At 47.4% G+C, this 23950-nt stretch overlaps 1 protein-coding gene across 3 annotated transcripts in view; it reads left to right on the top strand.

Annotated features, from left to right (window-relative positions):
• Nucleotides 1-23950, top strand: part of SNX29 (sorting nexin 29) — a 545210-nt gene that overhangs the window by 337154 nt on the left and 184106 nt on the right. For 2 of the 3 annotated variants that reach the window (XR_010836418.1, XM_059038667.2), the window contains one exon: nucleotides 4652-4768. Coding sequence is in view for 2 of the 3 variants with exons in the window: in XM_059038667.2 (XP_058894650.1) it covers nucleotides 4652-4768 (117 nt within the window). In the remaining variant the exon portion in view is untranslated. Of the gene's footprint in view, nucleotides 1-4651; nucleotides 4769-23950 lie in introns of those variants that run through there. The other variant, XM_067012531.1, reaches the window with a different exon arrangement.

Raw genomic sequence — 23950 nt, forward strand, 5'->3', positions numbered from 1 at the left:
AGTGACTTAAACTTCTTAAATCTTTCTACCGTCTTCTCTCCAGCCTAAACGACAAAACCCAAATGTTGACTGATAAGCATTCACACCTTATTAGCTCATGAGTTGTGCACCTGCTAGACATAACTTGGGAACCATACCTGCTGCCATTCACGTGTTCCCTTGGGCCTTTCAGAGAATTGGGGCTCAGTTCCCAATGCTTTGGCCCATGTTGGGCTCTGTTGGAAGCTGCATCAGCTGTGGTCAGTGTGTCTCCACCTGGCATTTGCCTCTGACTTTGTCACTGTCATTAGTGTTGTCAAATGGCACCTCCTCCTTAACCGCCTTCAGATTAGTTTTCGAGGAAATACAACTGCTGAGAGTAGTAAGAAACACGACAGACTTCTAAACTGGCCCTGAGTGTTGATGGTGCCAGAACACAGTGAGCTGGCTGTGATTTAGGGCATGGATCGGCCATAGGAGGCTGCCTGGCGTGTGTCAAGGCCGATTAGAGAAGTGACTCCTGAGTGTTGCCTCTGGGCGAGGCCTTTCCCAATACCCCATCTTCCAAGTCCTCCTCTCTCTCTGAGCTCTAGTCCAGTTTGTCTGACCTCTAGGATGTGAACCCCATGACTTTCCTGCACCCCAGCACTGAGAACAGTGCCTGGTGGACGGTTAGCAATTCTCTTGGTGACATTCCTGCTTTGGAGACGGTGAGGCTCTCTCCACAGCCATCTGAGCCACTTGTTATGGAACATGTGGCCCTTTTCCATGTGGCTTCTGGAGACCTGCCTCTCCTCCTCCTCCTCTTTCATGTGATCACCCACCATGTAAAATGAGCTTTCATTCACTGAGCATTTGCCACGTGCAGACATGGTGCCAAGCCTGCTAAGGGCAACAGCTCATTTCATCCACACAGCGGCCCCATGAAGTGAGCCATTTTTTTGTTTGTTTTTTTGTTTTGTTTTGTTTTTAACATCTTTATTGGAGTATAATTGTTTACAATGTTGTGTCAGTTTCTGCTGTATAACAAAGTGAATCAGCTATTTATACATATATCCCCATATCCCCTCCCTCTTGCATCTTCCTCCCACCCTCCCTATGTCACCCCTCTAGGTGGTCACAAAGCACTGAGCTGATCTCCCTGTGCTATGCAGCTGCTTCCCACCAGCTACCTATTTTACATTTGGTAGTGTATATATGTCGATGCTAGTCTCACTTCATCCCAGCTTCCCCCTCCCACACCATGTCCTCAAGTCCATTCTCTGTGTCTGTGTCTTTATTCCTGTCCTGCCCCTAGCTTCATCAGAACCTTTTTTTTTTTTTTTAGATTCCATAGATATGTGTTAACATAAGGTATTTGTTTTTCTCTTTCTGACTTACTTCACTCTGTATGACAGACTCTAGGTCCATCCACCTCACTGCAAATAAATCAATTTTGTTCCTTTTTATGGCTGAGTAATATTCCACTGTGTATACGTGCCACATCTTCTTTATCCATTCATCTGTCAATGGACACTTACGTTGCTGCCATATCCTGGTGAGCGTGGTTTTTAATTCCCATTTTGTAGGTGACAGGCCTCAGGCTCACAGAGGTTAAGTGACTCGTACAGGAGCACACTGTTAAGTGATCCAGCCAAGACCAGTCTTGCACCAGAGTCTGAGCCCTTAACTGCCTCTCTCAGCTACCTCCCTGCCAACCTCTGGGCCTTTGCACCTGCTGTTTCCTCTGCTGGTTGTGTCTTTCTCCTCTTTGTTCACGGGATGACCTCCTAGAGCTCAGCATGTTTATGGAATGTAGCGGGGCTGAGTGACATTAGGGAGAGTTGTTGGGAGGAGAGGGGGCAGGAGATGGTGTTAGGGAGAGAGGCCGGTGCCAGACCTGGAAGGAGGGTAGATTTTTATCCTTAGGGCAGTGAGAAGCATTGAAGGTTTTAAACAGCAGGTGACAACATCAGCTGTTGCTTTGGGAAGATCACTCTTGCTGCTTGGTGGAGAAAGGATTGGAGGGCCCCTGTCTCTCTCTCTATCCTATTCCCTGCAGCTATTGAGACTAACAAAGGAAGGTCAGGTGAAACCTGTAAATGCCCTCAGAGCCTCATAGTAATTCTGGTAGGCAGTGGTTGTGCCTTTTATTTTGATGACAATGGGAACCATTTGTGATCTCACATTTCTCTTCTGAGGCTCTCTCTGAGTCTTGAATTCATTTCTAGTTATACTAGAGTTTGGAAAGAGTTGTTTGAGGAATAGTAAGCTCAGTATGGTTTATGTAAGATGAAAGCTGTTTATATCAATAAGCGTTTGTAGGGATATGTAATGGAGAAATTCAGGGTTTCAGAGCTTCACCTGGTAACAATGAGCATTGCCATTTTTTAATGACTGCAGGAAATTATTTCATCAAATTTTGTCTCATCAGTTCCATAGGATTTTTTCCCCCCATTCCCTAGTGAAATGAAAGCTTTGTCTGATGTGGTCAAGTTACTCTCTGGCTGCAAAAGAGAACCAGCGTTTTGACAGCTCATGATAAACACCACTTGAAGCTGGGATGTTTCAGTGTTTTATGTACTTATGGAAAATTGTTTTAACACTCTGGTTTCCACTGCCAAACAAAACAAAACAAAAACAAAGTAAAACCCTGCTTTGCTTTAGAAATGACAGTGACACTTACTTAAAGCTTGCATTTTGTGGGGGCATATTAGCAGGTATTTAGCAGTGATATTGGCAGTTGTGTATGTTTCCTGCTTGCTGTGTGGTAAATGGTTTCTCAGCCCTGAGGAAGCTAATGGAGGGTTATGTGATTTCTGTGCGGAGGAGTCGAACAGGCATTATTAGTGATGTTGTATTTGTTTGTGAAAGGCCAAAAGATCGTCTTAAGCTTTTTTTATACAAAAGGAATAAGGCAACCGGGGAATATTAACTTTACGTCTGTATGACAATAAAACGTTGGTTAAAAGACTCAGTGACTTATTCTCCATTTGTTAATTGCATGGCTGTTGCAGTGTCTTTTATGCCATTTTCACTTTGCATTTCACACTGGTTTGAAAAAGGTGAGCATCTGAGGGACAGAGACAGGGTGACATTTGAGTGGAGATTCACAGAGCAAATTAATGGATGCATCAGAATTATGGTTGGGAACCTGATAAATTTCATGTTGATTACACCTGGCTCCCTTTACTTTCAGGTGAAAATTTTTAATTCTTTTAAAGAGGCTGAGTGGTTGTTCTTTCTGATAAATTATTAGGAAACTAAAAAGTAAAGAAAAGTAGAATGGAAAAGTAGAAAGAATGGAAAGAATTGACTAATGTTAATATCTTCATTTATTTCCTCCTATGCCTTTTACACTTTATATAACATATCCAAAAAATTAAAATAAAAAGGAGGGCTTCCCTTTATTCCTCCTGAATCATCAAGATTCAGGTTACTCTTTTTTTTTCCCCACAAAGCTTCTCCTTATATCCTTTCTTTATTTCTGACAGTATGTTTTATATTTCACATAGAATACTTATTATAAAAGGTCTCATATTATTTATGTGTTATATAGAATGTAGTAAGTACCTGGCTGAAGTCTGGGGTATAGGAGGGATGATCTTTTGAGAAGGGCAGAGGGGCAGGGGCTAGGTGGGGTCTGCTTGACCTGTGCTTTCTGGGGGGCTTCTTTGTAAGATGCTCGCCAGAGTCTTCCTTCAGCGTTCCTGATGAGCATGACAAGATTACATTCTCACATTTCTCTAAAACATTTAAATAAATTACAGTTGAATTTGATTTTAAGCCCCAATAAGATCACTCTTGTAATCAGAGAAATTACTGTATGTTTTGACCATATGGGATATCTTTGTTCTGTTTGTAAGTTACAGATCTTGAAAGATCTGCTATTGATTCTGTACATCAGTCATGGGCCGTCTTATCGCAACCTCCATTTTTATTTATTTGGGATCAGCCAAGAGGACTGAAACTTGGATAAATTCACAGGCTCCTGGCAGGCCTGAATGGGCTAAACGGTGGGGTGGCAGGATTGTGGAGTGTGGCCCAGTGGTCAAGAGCCAGGGTTGCGGAGTCAGCCCTTTATTAGCTATGTGACTGTGACCCAGCTCCTTAAACACCTCTGACGTTGTTCCTCTTTCTGTGAGGTAGGAGCAATAATATCTTCCTCAAGTATTTCCCTGGCATAGAATGAGCAGTGACCATAGGGCAGCTGTGCTGCTGCAGGTGTGTCTGTCACCCTCACTGTCACCATCCTCAACAAGGCTCCGCTTCTGTTTTCTTGGTTTTCAGAACCAAGGCCCTGATGAACAGACATGGTCGGTCATTCTACTTGTACCATTAGCGGGGAGATTCTTGACAGGCACAACTCGGATGAGAGAGAAAGCCTTTGCCAGAAAATTATTCATTTATTAAGAACAAAAGCCTAAGGTCCAAAAATGACCTGATACAGTCATATCGTGACCATAACCTGGGGACCGTTGAGTTCATAATGTTAAAATCAACCAAGTCAAAAACGTTTTCAGCTTCTGAGTGGATTGAGTAGCTAATCCGTAAGTTATAAGCAGTGTTAACTGTTTCCAGCCCGACAACCTCCTGATGCCTTGCTGACCAGCGGTGGACTCGGAGAGGGCGGGGCGAATCGTGGGGAGGGTCTGCCCTCCGAGCCTCACTTCGTGGTGCTTGTGTGTTGCAGGTGGCAGAGATGCACGGGGAGCTGATCGAGTTCAATGAGCGCCTGCACCGGGCCCTGGTGGCCAAGGAAGCCCTCGTGTCCCAGATGAGGCAGGAGCTGATTGACCTTCGGGGGCCGGTGAGTGTTCCCACCTGGCAAGGCCCTGGTCTTGCCCTTCTGCCCACACCGTCTGTCGGTCCACCCAGCCTCTGCTGCTCACAGCCGTGCTTTTATGTTTGTTCAATGTCAAGGGTATGGCAAAGCACAGAGACTGAAAGGGGGAGCATCACGGTACCTACCGTCTAGATTTTACCTGCATTAGCCTTTACCACATTTGCTTTCCTTTGGGTGGGAGGGGGTAAAGTAAATAAAATGCTACAAAATCCGTCAAAGTCCCCTTGGCACCATTTCATGCCGTGTACCCATAAGCGATATTCTGAAATTGGCATATAGCCTTCTCCTCCCTGTTTTTATAGTTACGACATGGATAAATTTCCATAGAAATAAGTAGTTTCGGTTTTGTGTAACTTTTACCTACATGGTATACTTGTACATATCTGTTTGCCCCGTGTGTATGTGTGTTTGTGTTTATTTAGTATTATGGTTTGAGGACCATCCCACATAGATCTAACAGAGGGTTTTAAACTGCAGCACTCTTGATACTTGGAGCCATTTAATTCTTTGTGGGGTGGCTGTCCTGCGCATTGTAGGATGTTTAACAGCATCGCTGATTCCTACTCACTAGAGGCCAGTAGCACCCCACCCAGTCATGGCAACCAGAGGTGTCTCCAGACATTGTCAGATATCCCGTGGGGGACAGAATCACCCCTGGTTGAGAGCTCCTGACCTAGTTTGTTCACTTTCTTGATCCTTTAATTCTCTATTGAACGAAATACTACAATATTTTAAATCTGGTTGTGTTCATAAACATTTAGGTTGTCCCCAGTATTTTGCTACTGCAAATCTTGTTGCTGAGAGCATCTTGTCCTTTTGTGCACATTTATAATAGCTTCTTCTTTGCTTTAAAACTTTCTTATGATGTCAAACGTTGAACACCCGAAGGTCGGCACATGTGTGATGCACTCTCACGTAACCGTTGTTCAAATGAGCTATCACGGTTAGTCTTGTTTCAAGTTACCTGTACCTGCTTTCCCTTCCATATTGGTTTGAATCAAATACCAGGCAGTTTCATCTGTAGACGTTTCAGTGTATAGCTATAAAAATGAAGAAAACAAATAGAATATCATGGTCAGACCTCCATTATCAGTAATTCGTCTATACCAATGAACATCAGTGTTCAAATCTCTTCTTGTCTCATAATTTTTTTAACAGTTTTTTTGAGTCGTGGTGAGGAGTGTCAGATCTAGGTCTGTATGCTGTGAAAGACTGGATTTTATTTTTTTAAGCGATTGAAAATTGTCAGAATTTGGACTCTTGACAAACCTTGTTACACCCATCCATGCTAAACAGCCAAGTAGTATAAAAGGGTATGTTCAGTGAAAAATAAATCTACTTCCTATCCCGGGCCGTTTATTGTCCTGCCCAGAGGCAATAACAATGATCCGTCCTGGGTTTCTCTTCACAGAGATGAGCACTTCTCGAGTAAGCCGCGCGCACACACCTACACGTTCAACAGCCAGTAGCAGCTCTATCCCCTGTTCTGTGTATTACTTTCCTCTCACCTATCTATGTACTTTAGACATCATTTTATTGTACTTCGTGTGTAGACCTGCATCCTTCTTTTAAAGAGCTGCATTGCATTCCTTTGAACTGATAATACCAATGTTTATCTAACCAGGCCCCCATTGATGGATATTGAGTTGTTTCCCATTTTTATTTTTATACCAGAGCTGTCAATAACATCCTTGTGAAGTCCACATTTAGAATAGAAGGTTGTCTGGCAGCTCATGGGGCTACGCTTGGCTGGGTGTAGACCCAGAGATCTCGTCTTGCAGGCTTTCGGGACGCTGGGAGGACTAGCATCTTCTTCCATCCCCCTCTATCCGTTGCAGGAAAACCCTTCCTGAGCGCCAGCATCCGTCAGGAACTCCCGCTTGTCAGAGTTCCGACAGTGTGTCAGGCACACATGGGTCTTCACCTTCATTCTCTCATTTGATTCTGAAGCCAAGCCTGTGAGTCGAGTGGGATTAGCATCCTCTTTCATCAACGTGGCAGTTGAGACGCAGACGGGTTCAGGCCCCGCTGGGACTTCTCATTATATTCCACCACGGTGCCGGGCCCCCAGCCCATTGGCTTCCTTCTGCTCCGGGTCCCTTGCTTCCTCCCTCTGTGGGGCCTTTGCTCCTGCTGTCCCCTCTGCCTGGAATAAGGCTCTGGGCCCAGGTAACTCACCCCTCGGTATCTACTCATCACCTCCTCAGGGAACCTGACCAGGTCAGATTTTCCATGTTGAATGTGATGTTCATGTGTATCTCTCCCTTCTTCTCTTGCTGTGATTTTACATTTATCTCTCACTAATCAGTATCTCCATGAGGTGCCCCTCCTTGAGGGCGAGTTCCATGTCTCTTTCTGCTCCCTTTGAATCCCACTGATTCACATAGTAGGTGCTCAATAAATATAAGTTGACTTATTGAGTGAATGAGTGAGTGAATGAGGGGATGTCACAGGTAGTAAGTGGTGGAGTCCAGACTTTCCCTGGGCCCCTCTGACGTGAAAGCCCATCTTCTCTCCTCCTGCCAGGCTCCCTCTTGCTTCCGGTCTCATTGCCCTTCAAGGCAGTGACATCCCTTTACCCAGAGGCAGCCCGAACCGTCATCAGATCCTTTCCCGCGGGCAGGTTGTGATGGCCAGAAGTGAGGAGGGAGTAAAGCGGTCCCGAAGGCTGTTGGGAAGAGCTGGCCATTTGGGCATTGGCCCCAAGGGGACGTCTTGACCTTGTCGTTACTGCCCAGAGCCAGACAGACGCGGCAGAGGAGGGAGGCAACCGCAAACTCAGCTTCAGTTCTGGAGCCCGTGAGAGGCCTCTCTTGTGGGGGGCTGCCCTACCCCTTCGTTTCCACTCTCTGCTGACCCCGGACTAGACTTCCTCCCAGACCGCCAGAGTATTTGAGGGCCTCACGGTCAGGACCGGGTCTGCCTTATTCGGAAACCCCGGTTTCCTCTTCCATCAAGTGGAGAGTAACGTGACACTAGCCGCTTGGGCGGCTCCACGAGATGCTGCTGGTAAAGGTGCTTGGTGGTGGGCACGTGGTAGGGGCCCCGTTTTCATCTCTGAGTCCCCAGTGCCCAGCAGCCTGCCTGGCACATCGTAGGTGCTCCGTAAATGTTTGCTGAGTGAGAACTTCATTTTCATAGAGCAGAGGATGACTCCATGCACCAAATAATAAATTTTTTTAAAGATAGGTGCAGGGACACAGTTTCTTCTCAGTGATATCTTTTCATGATAGTCCACGAAAGTCTTTGCAGACTCTCCCTTCTTGCTTGCACCCCTCCTGAGCTCCTGCCTGGCCCTTAATCTGTTTCAGTGGCACTTTGTGCCCCAGCATCTGTCATTCTGTATTACCACTTTGTGTTGAATTTTCTTTTTTTTAATCTGTGGATAGATAGCCGCCCTGTGACAGGGGCTGTGTTCATTTTCCTCTTCTCGGAGGCTGGCACACAGTCACTCAGGGAGCAGATGCTGTCTTGAGTCGGGCCACGCACCTGCAGCATCTATGGAAACGCTGTTAACCACAGTATCTGATCATCCAGAAAGGTGCTGTCCTGGAGGCTGCTGGATGCCAGAGACTTCCCGTTAATCCTCGCTGCAAGCTGCCTGGTGTTTCCATGGGCCACCTTCCCTCCGTTATTGAAATGACTGAGCTGGTGGGAGAGAAAGACGAGGAATTTAAAACTCAGCAGTGAGACAGGTGGACAAAGCTCATCCCAAGTTTTGTAATAAGGTCTACTTTGAAATAAAATGCTTCCTGGGACTTTCTTGGTATCTTTAAAACCTTCCGAGGGAGGGATCTCATTTGAGGGCTGATGCTATTTAAGTCCAGAGCTTAAAAGAAATATACTTTTCAGCTGGGTGGCACTTGCCGAATGTCTAATGATCAAGCACCAAATTGTCTGCGGTCCCACAGCAGCTCTAAACGGTGCATTCCAAATTATAAGAGGCTTTTTAATTCGGCACTTGGATATCCGTGTTCTAATCGTCTACCGTCTTGAAGGAGATTATTTTTTAAAGTGCCATTTAAGAGAGGCTGCTAAAAATATGTCTCACATAGAGGCTTAAGTCAGAAATATTAGTTTTTGTCACAAAATCATCCGGAAAGATGCTTGCAGGACCCACTTTAAACAGCTCAGTGCCAGAGGATAAAAGCCCCTCTTTGAGCCCAGTCACCCTTTTCTGTCGATGGGCAAATTGCCCGCCTGATCACACGCCCCTTGGCATTAATGCTGGACTCACTATCTGCCCCCACGTGCCCAGGTCTTGCCCCTGGTTTATGCCTGGTTCACTCATGGCTGTGGGTAGTTGGGTCCCTTTGGGGAGCCCTGAGGGGCTACAGTTTAGCATTTAGGTAGACAGAGCCTGGCTACCCAAGGCTTACGGGTGTGGAACTTTGAAATTACGTTTCTAGTAAGATCAGAGTTTTGTGCCAATTGGCAAATGCAGTGAGTGCAAGCTTTGCCACAAGGCCGAGCCCTTACTGATGCAAGTAGGAAGCACTGGCAAGGTACAGAGTCATCAAGACATGTGCACATTGGGCTCCCTCATGACTTCAGCTGTGGGTTCAAGGAGGCATTTGCTGCCTGTCTGTCACTCGTGTTTTGTGAGGCTGTTTTTACACACAGTGTGGGGCATGCTGCAGGGTTGTGGAGGACATGGGCTCCGCCCCTGAGAAGGTAAAGAGCAGCATATGTTTTGCCTGACTTGCGTCTCTCTGGTTTGACTGCACTGTGACTTGACGTGGAGACAGGTAACTCAGAGACCTTTCCTGCCACTGACTCAGAAGAGATAGAAGCCAGGTTTACAAAGCAACTCTTGCCCCCGATTTTGCCTGCTCGCTCACGTGGCCAGGTGATCACTCGGCTTAAGTTCACTGCTCACGGCCCCACCAGCAGGAAAAATGACAGGCAGCGACAGTCAAGGAGCTCTTGGGACTCCCAGGCCCTGTGCTCCCCTTCTGTTAACCACCGCATCCTTCCTGACAGTGGCTCGCTCTTTCTTCTTTTGTTTTCATCTGACCCAGGAACTTGGAGTCGGATGAATTGAAATCCTGACCTCATGACCCACACCCACCTATTATAGGTGCAAACAAGGCCTACTCTTCTTTATTTAATATGGTAGCCCTGGTCTCACTCTCTGCCTTCTATGGAAGCTGCTCCCAGACTCTACCCTCACCACTCCCGCGGGTTCAATCTCAATGCTTTGGGTTGCTTGGCTCCTAACCTCTGTGTATTTTATTGGCATGTAGGTGTCTCAATCTTATGTTGTTAGCCTGGAAAAGCTGTTCTTGAGGCTCAAGCAGCCATGTGGTCTGGGCTTGGACCTCTGTCCCATGCTGTCAGACCGTGGCGCTGTCCTTGACTCATGTCATTTTTGTCATCCTCAAAATGTAGACTCTCCAGCCTCTTCCATCCTGTCTCCACTGTGCCTTGTCAATCCTACTGACTAAGACATGTCCATCTAAATCCTAATTTAATTGATTCTATTTCTGCTAAATTAACACACACTGTATTTCCAAGGATACGTAACAGCCGCGTGATTATACTTGCATAAACCCTCTAAATATATTATATGTGTTTATTTCTTAATAAGTATCTTTCTCCACCATAACAGAGTTCCCGTCTGATTAGTTCTTCTCCCCCACCAATTGCATGTGACTCACTTTTTTCTTTTAAAGATTTCTTCCTATTTTTTATAATAGTAAAAAAAAAAAAAAAAAAAAGGCCCATCTCTTCTTCTTTCTCTCCTGGTCCATCATTGACTTGGGGCTGCCAAAGTGGAGAGCGGCATCTAGGCACGAGAGGGATCTTACAGTTTGTTCTGGAAGCGTTCTCCATCTCCGTGAAGTGGATTTATGTCATCTTCCAGTGGAAATAAATGCTGTTTTTACTGTATGTGTCATGGAGGTTTATTCCCTGGTCAGCTGGTTTGTGAGATACAGAGCTGATTGTGTCTAGATCTGCTGTTGTCTTCTTTTCTGGGAAACCAAGTCAAACCATTGGCTGCCTGTTCTTTTGAAAGTGACCTATTCCTGAGGGATGGGTACCATCTTGGAATTGCCTATGGGGTTCCTGAGCCTTCCTGCCCACTGGCTCTGCAGAGCTGCTGCTCTTGTTTCTGAGGAAAAGAATTTTGCTGACCAGGGTTCAAGTTGTGTTCTCCCAGATACACAAAACCTCTGGGCCTTATCCACACCAAAGTGGGTGGCCGTGTTTTGAGATGTGATGGATGTTGCCAGCCAGGCGTTTGAGATCTGACTTTGACAAGGCTTTTGATAAAGTCAGAAAAACCTTGTGTCCACTCAGATTTTTTTTTTTTCTGTTCCAGGGTGTCATGGCCTTTGCCAGCATGAGAGCATGTGTCTCCAATGAGAATCACCTCCTTCCCCTGTTGCAGCAAGACTCACAGCCAGCTGTGGCTCCTAGTACCTCAATACCTGCAGATCTCTTTTTTTTTTTTTTTTCTAGTGAAGTAGAGTTGATTTACAGTGTTGTGTTAGTTTCAGGTGTACAGCAGTGTGATTCAGTTGTATATATTCTTTTTCAGATTCTTTTCCATTGTAGGTTATTACAAGGTATTGAGTATAGTTCCCTGTGCTATGTAGTAGGTCCTTGTTGTTTATTTTATATATAATATTAACCTTGTTTTAGAAAGAATCTGGCAGATGCTGCAGCGGGACCTGACTCTGGCCCTGTCCTCTCCTCTCGCTCTTGGGCTACGGAGTCCTGCCCCTCACCTTTGCTCATGCCCTTATACTTGCATTGCCTTGCTTCTCTGCCTTTTGTCTTTCAGAAGACATGCTTTAAAGTCTTTTTAAAATTAAATTACACAAATAATATAAGCATCTATTTTTGAAAGAAATTAAGTACTGTACAACTGAAGAGAGTATAAAATACAAGTGTCCCTCTCCCAGAGATCCTTACTCTAAAAGTTTGGGTATGTGTTGCCTTCTCCTTTCTTCCCACCCTTCCAGATTTTCCCCACCCTTCAAAATCCAGCTCATTCTAAAGCCCTCAGTGTCCTGGTCAGTATGGAGTTGTTTCTATTTTTAACTTCTTCTGAATTCCTGTAATCCTTTTCCCCCTCTGAACCACCCATTTTGTCTACTTTTCTTATGTCATCCTTTGTTTACTTATTAATGAATTTGTTCTGTTGACTTATACCCAGTTGATTTTTTTCCGCCACTGGACAGAAGTTTGTTGGAGGACACAGTGGAGGACACACAGAGACACGTTACCACGTAATTGCAATGGAGTATGGGGAGGGTCTGGCAGAGGGCAAGCTCTTGATACATATTTGTTGAGTGACTGAAGTAACAAACAAATAAGAGAATTATGTAGAATCAGGCGTAATGGTGGCACAGTGTTGGGTTAATTAACTGCTGGGATTGTCCTGCAAGGTTTCAGAGAGGAAAGGTTTGACTTGGGTTTTGAAGGATGAGTAGAACTTGGACGGAAAAATGGGCCTATCAGGCGGCGGGACTGGTGGTGTAAATCAATACAGTGCGTTCATTGATATTATCATCCACTAGTTTCATGGGTGTATCCTTTGGCTTCTCCATCTTCTCCTTAATCTTCATTAAGGATAATGAAGTCCTTAAAAGTGGGAGTGATATTTACACTCCTACGTTCAAAGGGTAACATTTATTGAGCACTTTTTATGTACCAAATCTTTCCCCAAGTGTTTTACACGTAGTAGCAAGCCCATGAGGTAGATATTACTGATTCCATTTTAGAGATAAGGGAACTAAGGCACAAGTAAGATAGATAATGTCCCCAAGTGCTTAGGACTAGTAAGCGTGGAGCTGGTAGGTCTTACTTTTTGAGTCTTCATGTCCCCATCCCTAAATGGGGTGGTGTCCACAAGAGAGAGTTGTATGAGGTTTGAATTAATGAGATAATACCTCTAAATCACCCAAAGTAGGGGCCAAATATCAGCTTATCATAACCTTGAATAAAGTAGCACCTCCACCCCCTGCTTTATTTTTCTTCACAGTATTTATCACTGCTTGGCATAGAGCTGTTGATTTACTGTCTCCCTTTGTCTGTTGTATACTTGACTGTGTCCTCAGTACCTGGTAAAGAGTATTAAATATTTGTGGCATGAATGAATGAATATTAGTTCTCACTTCCCACCATAGCATCCTGACTGTGGATGCTCAGAAAATACTTGATGGGGCTTCCCTGGTGGTGCAGTGGTTAAGAATCTGCCTGCCAGTACAGGGGACGTGGGTTCGAGCCCTGGTCTGGGAAGATCCCACATGCCACGGAGGAACTAAGCCCGTGAGCCACAACTACTGAGTCTGCGTGCCACAGCTACTGAAGCCCACACGTCTAGATCCCATGCTCCACAACAAGAGAAGCCACCACAATGAGATGCCTGTGCACCGCGACGAAGAGTAGCCCCCACTCGCCGCAACAAGAGAAAGCCTGCGTGCAGCAATGAAGACCCAACACAGCCAAAAATAAATAAATAAAATAAATACATTTATTTTTTTAAAAAAGGAAAGAAAATACTTGATGAATTTGACTGAAGCGAAACCTTCTATGCCAGTTCCCTATACCGGCAAGGGACCATGGATTTATATGTCATGAGATGATCAACATTGCTGTTTTCATTTTTTATTTGCTGTCATGTTCAGGGAACTATCATGTCTCCCACCCCGATTTCCGTGATGTCTCAGTTTAAGTGCTTCCAATTTGAGTATGAAATTATCCATCAGTCACAGAGAATTTGTGTTGTCCTCTCTGGCTTGGGAACAAGCTAGAGCTTAGCCGGGCAAACTGTTGATGGAAGAGCAAGGGCTGGCTGGAGGAGGCTTGCCCCCTCTGCCCCGGGCCCCCATCTGGAATATCACTTCTCCTCCTGGACAAGCGGTCCGATCTTGCCCACCCCCAGGATCCAGGATGATACCGCGTTTATTTATTCACTGCATAAATAATGCAGTAGCATCCTCCATGTGTCGGGGGCTGACCTGGGCACCAATGATGCAGAGAATGGACTGTTCCCTGGGCCCTCCTAGTCAGCAGTGCGGTGGAGGAGACACTCACGTGAGCTGAGCTGAGCTGATGGCATCCAGGCCCTCGCCAGAGCCCATAAGCTACGAGTATCTATTCTGGGGTGTCTAGACCCCAGCTCAGCAGAAGGAGAATCTCTGCAGTGGGGTCGGCGCACCCCCCGCATTGCCTCGGGTGATTCTAACGCAGATGGTGTTGAGAACCACTGACACCTAGAATTTAATAGAGTTTTGGTTTCATTGGATTCAATTTGCCTTCTCTATATAGCAAGTGTAGCTGGTTTTCTATTTGCTAGAGTGATTTCCTTTTGAGTAAATTTTATAACTAAAAAAGGTGAGTTGATTGAAAAAATAACATTAATAAACAATAGTGCTGATAGTACGCAAATGTGGCAAATATCACGACGGTGCCTTGTGGCGGGCTGATGTGTGGGAAGTACTCCTCTTTGTTTCATCACAGGATCAAAGTTTTAGGCCCCCTTATTTTGGTTCCCATAGCATCACTGGGACGGATTGGGCAGTATGCCAACTATTCATGAAGGGGTAACACAGAAACAGTGAACAAAACTCATCATTATACTTGTTTAGGGACTGTGCTAGTTGTCTGTTTCTGCATAACAAATTGTCCCAAAGCGTAGAGGCAGAAACTACATTTTGAAATAGCAACATTTACGATCTTATGGTTTCAGGAATCCATGTGGTTTAGTTGCTTCTTTCTCTGGGTCCGGGCCACAGACATGTCAGGCCTGATGGGGGAAGGATCTGTTTCCATATTCACCCGTGTGCTTGTTGGCAGGACTCAGTTTCTCAGGGGCTCTTAGACTGAGGACCTTAGTTCCTCCTGGGCTGTTGGCTGGAGGCCATTTCTCACAACCCTGGTTCATCATAGCCACTTGCTTCATTGCAGTGAGCGAGCCAGGAAAACATGAGAGAGACCAGCAAGATGGAAGTCGCGGTCTTTTATAACCTAACCTTGGAACTGGTTTCCCATCATTTCTGCCTTCATCTGTTGGTTAGAAGTGAGTCAGTAGGTCCCACCCACCCTCAGGGAAAGGGATGACACAGGGCACGAATGCCAGGACAGGGGCCACCGGGCCATATGTTAGGAGGCTGCCTAGCATGGGACTACGCTGAAGACACCCACGAATTCACATCCCTGTCACCTTGAGGGGCACCCATGGGAGAGCGTTCTCGCAGGTCCTAACGCCAGGAGAAGCTGTGCTTCCTGTCAGCATTCACTGTTTGTTTTTTGTTTGTTTGTTTTGTGGACACAGTGAATCTTGTAACTAGTTTTGTTTCACTCTTTGGTCAAGAGGCATTTGAGTCAAAATTACTGCTGCTTTTTGATGATAGAGAAATGATTGTATAGAAATTTATGATCTGGAAATTCTATGGCAGGACTTTCTGCATACTGACGTTCTCTGGTCTGGTCTTCCATAGTAGTTCTATTTTATTTCTTTCATCGCTCTCCTCCATTCTTTTTGTATTATTATACTGAATTGTATATATTCTTACATGTCTCTACTTTCACATGTCTTGGGGTTTGGGGAACTTGGTATTTGTCAGTTTTGCTGTTTCAGGGTGGACTCTTGGTTTCTGAGGTACAGAGGGATCAACACCTCTGTTTTCCTAGTGCCCGGGGTTTCCACCCAAGAGTGTGTGGGCAAGACTGGCAGTGAAAGCCCTAAGTCACCTGGTTGCGGGGCGGGGGTGGATCACAACTCCTCAGAACTTGAGCAGCAATGGCCAGGTCTGTGTTCTCCAGGCCTACACGTGCCTCTCTGCCTCAGTAACAGCATGGTTTGGCACAAGGCCCTTCACCTCTTTGAGCCTCAGTTTTCCTGTCTGTAAAATGGGGTGTGGTATATTAGTCAGGGTGGGCTGGGTTATGCTGCAGTAACAAAGAACTCCAAAATGCCATTATAGAAAGCAATGGTTTCTGTCTCATCCAGTTGCATTTCCTTCACCGGTTTGGTGGCCCTCTGCTGCATCTTGTCATCATTCTCACACCCAGACCCAGGCTGTGGTAGGGGGATAAAACAGCCTGGCCGAGCACACACTCTGTCTTCCGCCTGGATATAAGACACATCACTTTTCTCTTATTTCATTGGCAAAGCAAGTCGCCTGGACGCAGGTCACTGCAGGTAAGTGAGGACGTGCAGTCCTACCAGGCACCTAGAAGGAGCAGAGTTATTTGTGGCTGGCCCTGGTGACTTCCAGAGGTGGCAGCTTACTTGCCTCCTAGGGTAGTGATGGGACCTCAGTCAGATAATCTCTGCAGAGCTTTTGGTGCCTGGCACCGGGGTAGCACTCACTGAACCGCGATACTGGTGATAGTTATGGTGGCTCTGATGGCGATGCTCACTAGAGAAGTAAAGCTTATCTAGGGGCCCACAGTTTGCAGACCTCCTCCGTCTGATTGATGTATCCATTCAGTCCACGTGTGTTGAGTTTCTCAGTTTCCCGAGTTCCACATACTATGCTTTGAACTGGAGATCGAAGACAAGATCAACATGGTCTGTGTCCTGAAGTAGCTCCAGTCTCTCCTTGGCAGCAGGGATTGAAGGCTTTCCTTTGGGTTTTTCTTTTGAGGTCTTGACCTTCCTAGGAAAACATATGGAATAAAATAAAATAAATGCCAGACCTGGAAGGGATCATCGTTTCTGTATCAGTTAGGATGCTTTCAGTGGCAGAAACAGAGGACCCAAGCCAAAGTGGCATCAGCAGAGCAAGGAATTTGTTACATTAGGCAACTGAAAAGTTCAGAGCTGGATGAGCTGGGATCCCATCTTCTCAGTAATCATCAAGAGAAAGAACGAGACTGTCCACCGTAGCCAGCAAAATCCCCAGGCTTCACTCTGATTGAACCAGCTTGAGCCAGTCACTGTGGCCACAAGGACAGGATATGCTGACTGATCTGTGTTATTTGGTGATCACCCTTGGATCAAGGCTGGGTAGGGTTTGTTCCACACAAATCTCTTGGTGGGGTGATTTCCCAGGAGGGGAGTTGATGCCGGGCAGCAAAGAGCCACAGTCCACCCCTTTATCCTGCCTTTTCCTTTCCTTGGGGAGGAAATGGAAGCTCAGAGCAGGGAAATGGCTTGCCTGCTGCCACTCAGCATGTTAGAAACCGGGCAGGGACCAGGCTGTGGGTCTAGGACTGTATTCTTGCTGCTTTGACTCCGTTCCAAAAACGTCTTCTTGGGAAGTCATCAATTTCAAAGGGGACTGGGGACACATCGCACTTTGGGAGATGTAATTATAAAACATGTTAAATTGCACTGTCCCTGGCATCTTTGATGAGCAGAACTTCATTATTTATTGCTTGTTGATGAAAGACAGATAGAAAATTAGATTTCTCCCAGGCAGGACTGCTTGTCGTGTCTGATCTCTGCGGGGAGAGGTCTGGGGCGCTAACCGAGGGTGTTGGTGATTGCTGCCTAAGTCAGCCGTGGCAGCAAGTGGCGGCCTCCCAGCCATGATGAGGCCATTGTTTAGCTGGTTTGGGGAGGCACTGGTGTGTGTGTGTGCGGCAGGGCTGTTAACTTTGACACGTGAGTGTTTCTGGAAGGTGCTGTTTTGGAGTTACTGCTGGTGTTCATCGCTGAACATCACACAGCAACCTGTCCGGGTGCTGGTTCAGGAATGGGCCTTTTTAGTGTTCGAGGACAGGAGCTCAGCTTTAAGAATTCTTTCTCCCTTTCTGCCATCAATGCCATCACCTTTTACTCCCGCACAGTGGAACCCCTAAGGCTGACCAACTGCCCGAGCTGTTCTGTGGAATCGATGGACTCATCCATCCTCCCACCCATCTGGTGTTTCCGAGAGCCGAGAGCATAGTGGATTGGGTTGGGTGAGTGAATGTAGGAAACAGTTTGCACCTGTAGTCAGCATGTTCCTCATGGAAGATCATGTCTTCCAGCCATTTCCTACCCCCGCCCTCTGACATGACCATCCCTGCCTGTGAGCAGCACCCTGACCCGACCTTATTCATGACTTCAGGAGATGCTTGCCGAGCGCCTTCTCTGTACCCGGCCCTGGGATACAGTACACCAGACTCTATTTTCATTATTTCATTTAATCCATAATAAGCCTAGCAGGGAAATATTACTTGCCTGCTTTATACCTGAGGAGAGTGAGGCTTGGAGAGGTCAGGGGCCTTGGTTGGGATGGCACAGTAAGCGTGCAAGCCTAGACCTGTCAAACCCCAAAGCCTGTTCTTTCACTGCATGTTACAGCCCAGTGTGGACTCTCGACGCCACACCTGAGTGCACTCCTGGCTCTGGCACTTACAGCCCTGTGCCCTTGAGCAGGTTAAGTCAACTCTCTGAGTGCCTGTTTCCTCATCTATAAAATGAGGATGATAATAGTATCAAGCCCTCAGGGTAATGATGCATTTAAAATGTGTAACCCAGGACCTGGCACCAAGCATGAGATCAATAAATGTAACAAGTCACCACAAGCTTGGTGGCTTAAAACAACACACATTTATTCTCTCATGGTTGTGGAGGCCATAAGTCTGAAATCAAAGTGTGAACACCGGCAGGACCAGGTATTATCTGGAGATTCCAGGGGAAGAGCCTTCCCGCCTCTTCTAGCTTCTAGCAGGCCCGAGCATTCCTTGGCTTGTGGCCACATCATTCCAATCTCTGCCTCTGTCTTCACATGGCCTTCTCCTGCTCCTCTCTGTGTGTCTCTTCTAAGGACACTTGTCATTGGGTTTTAGGGCCCACCCGGCTAATCCAGGATGATCTCATCTCGAGATCTTTAAGCCAGTTACATCTGCAAAATTGTTTTTCCAAATAAAGTCACATTTACCGGTTCTGGGTCTTAAGATATGGACATACCACTTGGGGGGGGGGGCACCATTCAAGTCATTACAGCTGCTATTATTTTTAAAAAATGTTTTGGCAGGCACATGTATTCCATGAATACATTCTGAATGTAAATATTCAGACATTATGTTAAAATCTCTTTGTCCGTCACCCTCAGTTCCATTCCGCTCCCCAGAGACGACCGTCCTGATGAGTCTGGTGCTTATCCTTCCAGACCTTTCTGTTAGGGTAGAAAGATAGATGTCATCACAGATTATTACCCTGTTGCCAGGCCCCATGATAGGTCCTGGGTGTCTGAGGTGGGTGAAAGCACAGCCCGGTGCCCGGTCAGCTTTCAGGTGTCTAGGAAAGTAGGGAGTAAAGCAGTGATCTCCATGCACGTTGGAGGGGCCGCAACAGCCACCCGTACCAAGTGCGGTGGGGACACCACGGGGCAGCCTTCAGCTGTCTTTGTAAAAGAGGAACGTCAGGTTTTAAAGGCTTTGCTGAGTGGAGGCCCCTCAGCCTTGTAGGGTTTGAAAGATGCCAACCTTGAAAGGCACACGTCCGGGGAATTGGGTGAGGAAGGAACCTGGAGTGGACATGGCCGGTGGCAGGAGTGAGTCCAGAGCTCCTGGAGGTTGTGCCTGGGGGTGGTCCTCCTCAGGGAACTGGAGGTTTTCTTCGGGGTGGTGGGTTTCAAGCTGTGTCCCACGGGGCTCCAGGCGTCTGAGAAGAGGACACAGGGTCTGGGGTGGGTGGGAGGAGGGCAGAGCCCTGGGCTCTCACCCAGCTTGGCCCCAGCAGCCCCTCTCCCTGCTGAGTGACATGCACGGGAGCTGGGCCCAGTGGCCTGTGGTCCCCTCCCAGCATGGTCTCCAGCTGCCCCAAACCTCAGGAGCAAACATGCAAACGAAGGAAAAGCCATGTGCCCTGGCTGACTGCCGTGGTGACAAATGGTGATCATAGGTCTAGATGGACAAACAAGACAAGATGAGATGCCTCTGGGTGACTTTTCAAAGTCACCTTTCTGGGTTTTCTCATGTAGAGGACACAGATGGTATCCAATGTGCTGGGAAGTGAGGCAGCCAGATGGACCGTGTTCTCCAGGACTGACGGGAGACCCAGCAGCCCAGACCCAAGCCTCGCCAGCCCCTGAGCCGCTGTGGGTGTGATGAGTGAGAGGCGCTCAGACCTTCCGGCAGTGTAAGATCTGCCTCCACACCCAGCCCAGTGTACTTGGCCTTGCGAGGACTCCCGCTGGGCCTTCATGTGCTGGGCTGCTCAGGGTGATGCAGCCATGGCTGCACGTGGAGCCTCCCGGCTCCCGGGCTCTCTTCCCTGCACTTGACATCAACTGTCTCACTTCTTTGTCAGGACAATCCTGTGAGGGAGGTGGAATTGCTGTATTTATTCCACAGAGAAGGAAGCAGAGGCACAGAGAGGTCGAGCCACTTGCCAGGCTCACAGCACTGGAAAGAGGGTCCCCAGGTGCTGGGCTCTGGCGTCCGTGCCCTGCGCTCTTGCTGCTCTGATCTCCACCGCGTCCCCTAACCCGTGGCCGCCAGGGTGATGCCCTGCAGAGCAGCCAGGGCGCTGCCGCTAACGCTGGGCCTCCTGGCAAAATGTCAATCAAAAAAAGTGGTTTGCTTACCAAAAAAATCGAAATCTTGAAAGTACAGGCAAAGGAAAACCCACAGTTGCGTTTTCAGCCTGGGCCATATTCACAGACATGTGGAAATACAAGCTCAGTCTTAATAAGAGGGGAGTTGAAGGGTAAGAAATAAAGCAGGAAGCTTTCTGTTCCAGCAGAGCGGACAGATCCAATAAAAGAGAGTAGCATATAGGTTTCTGTTGCTGACGTGTAGAAACCAAGTTGGCCGTTCAGTTTTCGGTGCCTTAGCACCGACTGGGAGGGACACCGGACTACATCAGTTCTCTTCGCTCCTTGTGGCACAGCTGGACGGGGCTAGAAATGCTGGGCTGAGGAGAACACGGACAGCCTGCTCGAGTGCCCGTTCTTGCTGGTGGGGCCCGTGCTGCTCTGCTCGGAGCAGCTGGTGGGCGGCCCTGTGCTGCCCCGGAGACAGATCAGGAGACATGGTGAATTCTCAGTAGTGGGAAATGGGTTCTGATTTTTAAAAAACCACCCGAGCTGAAGGCAAGATCGCTAAAGTCTGGAGCTGGCCCGAGTTCCCCTTCTTGTTTTGTCCTCTTCCTGCAGGGAGGTGACAGGGAAGGTGAGAAATGGCAGCCGAGGACGATGTACTGTAACCGCACAGGCAGCGTGCTGGGCAGCTTATAAACAGGAAGCTGCAGAGGTTGGGGTGGTTGAGTGCTGGCCCTGCTTTACAGAAAAGGAAACTGGGACGTAGGTTTCACGGTTAGTAACTGGCAAAGCCCAGGTCTCCCTGACCTTTAGACACCAGACCCTCCCTGCGTGTTTCCCTAGGACCTGGGCAGCCAAAGGGATTCACTAAAGAACTTCCTGAGAAACTCACCCCTCCAACCCACCTCACTCACCTGAAGCAGCCTCTAGGGTGTGGCTCTCTTATTTGGAAGGGGTAGAAATTAAATCCCCAGAAAGAACCCTGGGAGGAAACATTCCAGAGTCATTTTGCTTTTATCTACAGGTCAGCAGTGCCTGCTCATCTGCTTATGTAATCATCACACTTGTAATGGCAGAAATACAGTCCAGACGTGTCAGTAGCCTCGGAGCCCAGGTGTATACATGCTCTGACTGCTCAAGTGTCTTCATTTCCCGTTACAAGGAACAGATTCCTTCCTTCAGGGATTAGCCTGGATTCTCGTTTTGCACCCTTGTTTCTTTGGGGGGAGGTGGTAGGTGTAGTAAAAAGAGCACAGCTCCGATTTCAGCCAAACTTGGGTTTGAATTCTTGTTGTGTGCATGGGCACGTCGCAGAGCCGCTCTGAGGCTCTTGTAGAACATGGGACATGAAATCCTCATATTGAAAGGTTGTTGTGAGGATGATGTAAATGGATGTAAATAAGGGCCTGGATCCTTAAATGTCATTCCTTTTTTTTTTTTTTTTTTTTTTTTGTGGTACTCGGGCCTCTCACTGCCGTGGCCTCTCCCATCGCGGAGCACAGGCTCCGGACGCGCAGGCTCAGCGGCCATGGCTCACGGGCCCAGCCGCTCCGCGGAATATGGGATCCTCCCGGACCGGGGCACGTACCCGTGTCCCCTGCATCGGCAGGCGGACTCTCAACCACTGCGCCACCAGGGAAGCCCTAAATGTCATTTCTTATCCCTCTCCCTCCATCCAGATCTGGGGCCTCTCTTTACTCTCAAGTACTGACAGTCGTTTCACGAAGCTGTGGAGCTCAAACATTTGTTCCTCCCCACCAAGAAGAAGGAAGTGTTTCCTTGAAATTCCTGATGATTTTTCTACATCTGTTCAGCCATCAACGACAGCAGAAGTTGGCCAACTTTTCCCGTAAATACCCAGAGAGTAAATATTTTAGGTGCTGTGGGTTGTACTGTCTCTGTCATACAGACTGAACTTTGGGGATAGAGTGTGACAGCAGCCATAAGTGATACACACATGTCATACCAGCGTCACTGTGTTCCAATGAAAACTTATTTACAAACGCAGGCTGGATTTGGCCTGTGGGCCATAGTTTGCCAACTGTTGATTTTGATTCTGGGGAGGTACTGGGTTTGGGGACCAGGAATGTAAAAATGAACAAGCCCCCCCTCTGCCCTGGAGGGTTTCCCCCAGCAGCACACCTGCCCGTGCGAGCTCATCAGGGCTGTTCTGTTTGCAGGAAGACAGCATTTGGGGTAACAGGCCTGGAGGGGGACTTCTGTTGTCCTTCCAGCCTAGTGTCTCCAGCGCATCACCAGATAGACTCAGACCCGCTCCTGTCTGCAGTAATGAGCTCCGCAGACCTGCCGCTTAAACCTCCTTGATACATCTTAATGCTGTTAAATGCTGCTTGGTGGTCCCTGGCTAATTTCTAAGTGACAGTTTCAGCTGTGTTTGCTGTGTATTTAAGGAAATCCTACATTCACTCTCCACTTACACTGCAGTCCTGGTGAGAGCAGTTTTGGATTCCAGAGTTTGCACAGCTCTGCTTCTCCTTGGCATCTTCTGGTTGCTCTGTGCCTCCATTTCTCTGGCTGTTCAATGGGAGTTAAAGGTGAAATGAGGCAGTTAGTTGAGTGTTTTCTAAACTTCTTTCTTCTTAAGTAAATCATGCTTGTGTACCCTTTTCTTTAAAAGGAGCTCTGCCTTGGAAACTCGATATGGGAAATGGGTCAAAGTATACTAGAAGCTGCTCTTTTTTTTTTTTGGCTGCATGGCATGCAGGATCTTAGTTCCCTAACCAGGGATCGAACTTTCAGCCCCTGCAGTGGAAGTGCAGAGTCTTAACCACTGGGCAGCCAAGGAAGTCCCTAGAAGCTGCTCTTGCTGAAGAAGGGCATTGAGGGAGGGGAGGCTCTGGCCACTAAGCCCTTGCAGCACCTACTAGAAGCTTTGGAGATCTGCCAGGAGCAGGCATGACCCCCGCTGTGGTGCAGGGCCATAGAAACCTGCAGGGGGGGCACCCAGCCACTCAGCTCTGGTGTCCTCATGTGTAGCAGGAGAGGGTTTAGATGAGTCGAATGCTCTCAGCTCCTTCTTAAGAAGCCTAAGTCTTTCGCTAGAGATTGGCTGAGAATTCATAACTGAAGAATAGCTTTTATTAGTAATTAAGCCCAGAGAAACTGGAGACACTTGTGGATTTGTACTTTCTTTATAGGTGAGGCTTAAAAAAATCTGTTGCTGAAAAGGCAATGGGCAGACATTGGCAAATTATCTGGTGTGCCAAATTGAGATGGCATCTGCATGTGTGTGTGTGCATATGGGTGTGTGTATGGGTGTGCATGTGTGTGCATGTGGGTGTGTGATTGTGCGTATGAGTGTGTGTATGGGTGTGTGTGTGCATATTGGTGGGTGTGTGCATATGGGTGTGTGTGTATGGGGGTGTGTGCATGTATGGGTGTGTGTATGGGTGTTTGCGTATGGATGGTGTGTGTATGCGGGTGTGTGTGAGTATGGGTGTGTGTGCATACAGGTGTGTACGTATGGGTATGTGTATGGGTGTGTGTGCACGTATGGTGTGTGTATGTGTATGGGTGTGTGTATGGGTGTGTGTGCGTGCGTGCATATGGGTGTGTGTGCGTATGCGTATGGGTGTGTGTATGGGGGTGTGTGTGCATATAGGTGTGTGTTTGTGCATATGGGTGTATGTGTGCACGTGGATGTGTGTTTGTGCGTATGAGTGTGTGTATGGTTGTGTGTGTATGGGTG

The sequence above is a fragment of the Kogia breviceps genome, chromosome 14 (assembly GCF_026419965.1).
Source record: "Kogia breviceps isolate mKogBre1 chromosome 14, mKogBre1 haplotype 1, whole genome shotgun sequence".
Lineage (NCBI taxonomy): Eukaryota > Metazoa > Chordata > Mammalia > Artiodactyla > Physeteridae > Kogia > Kogia breviceps.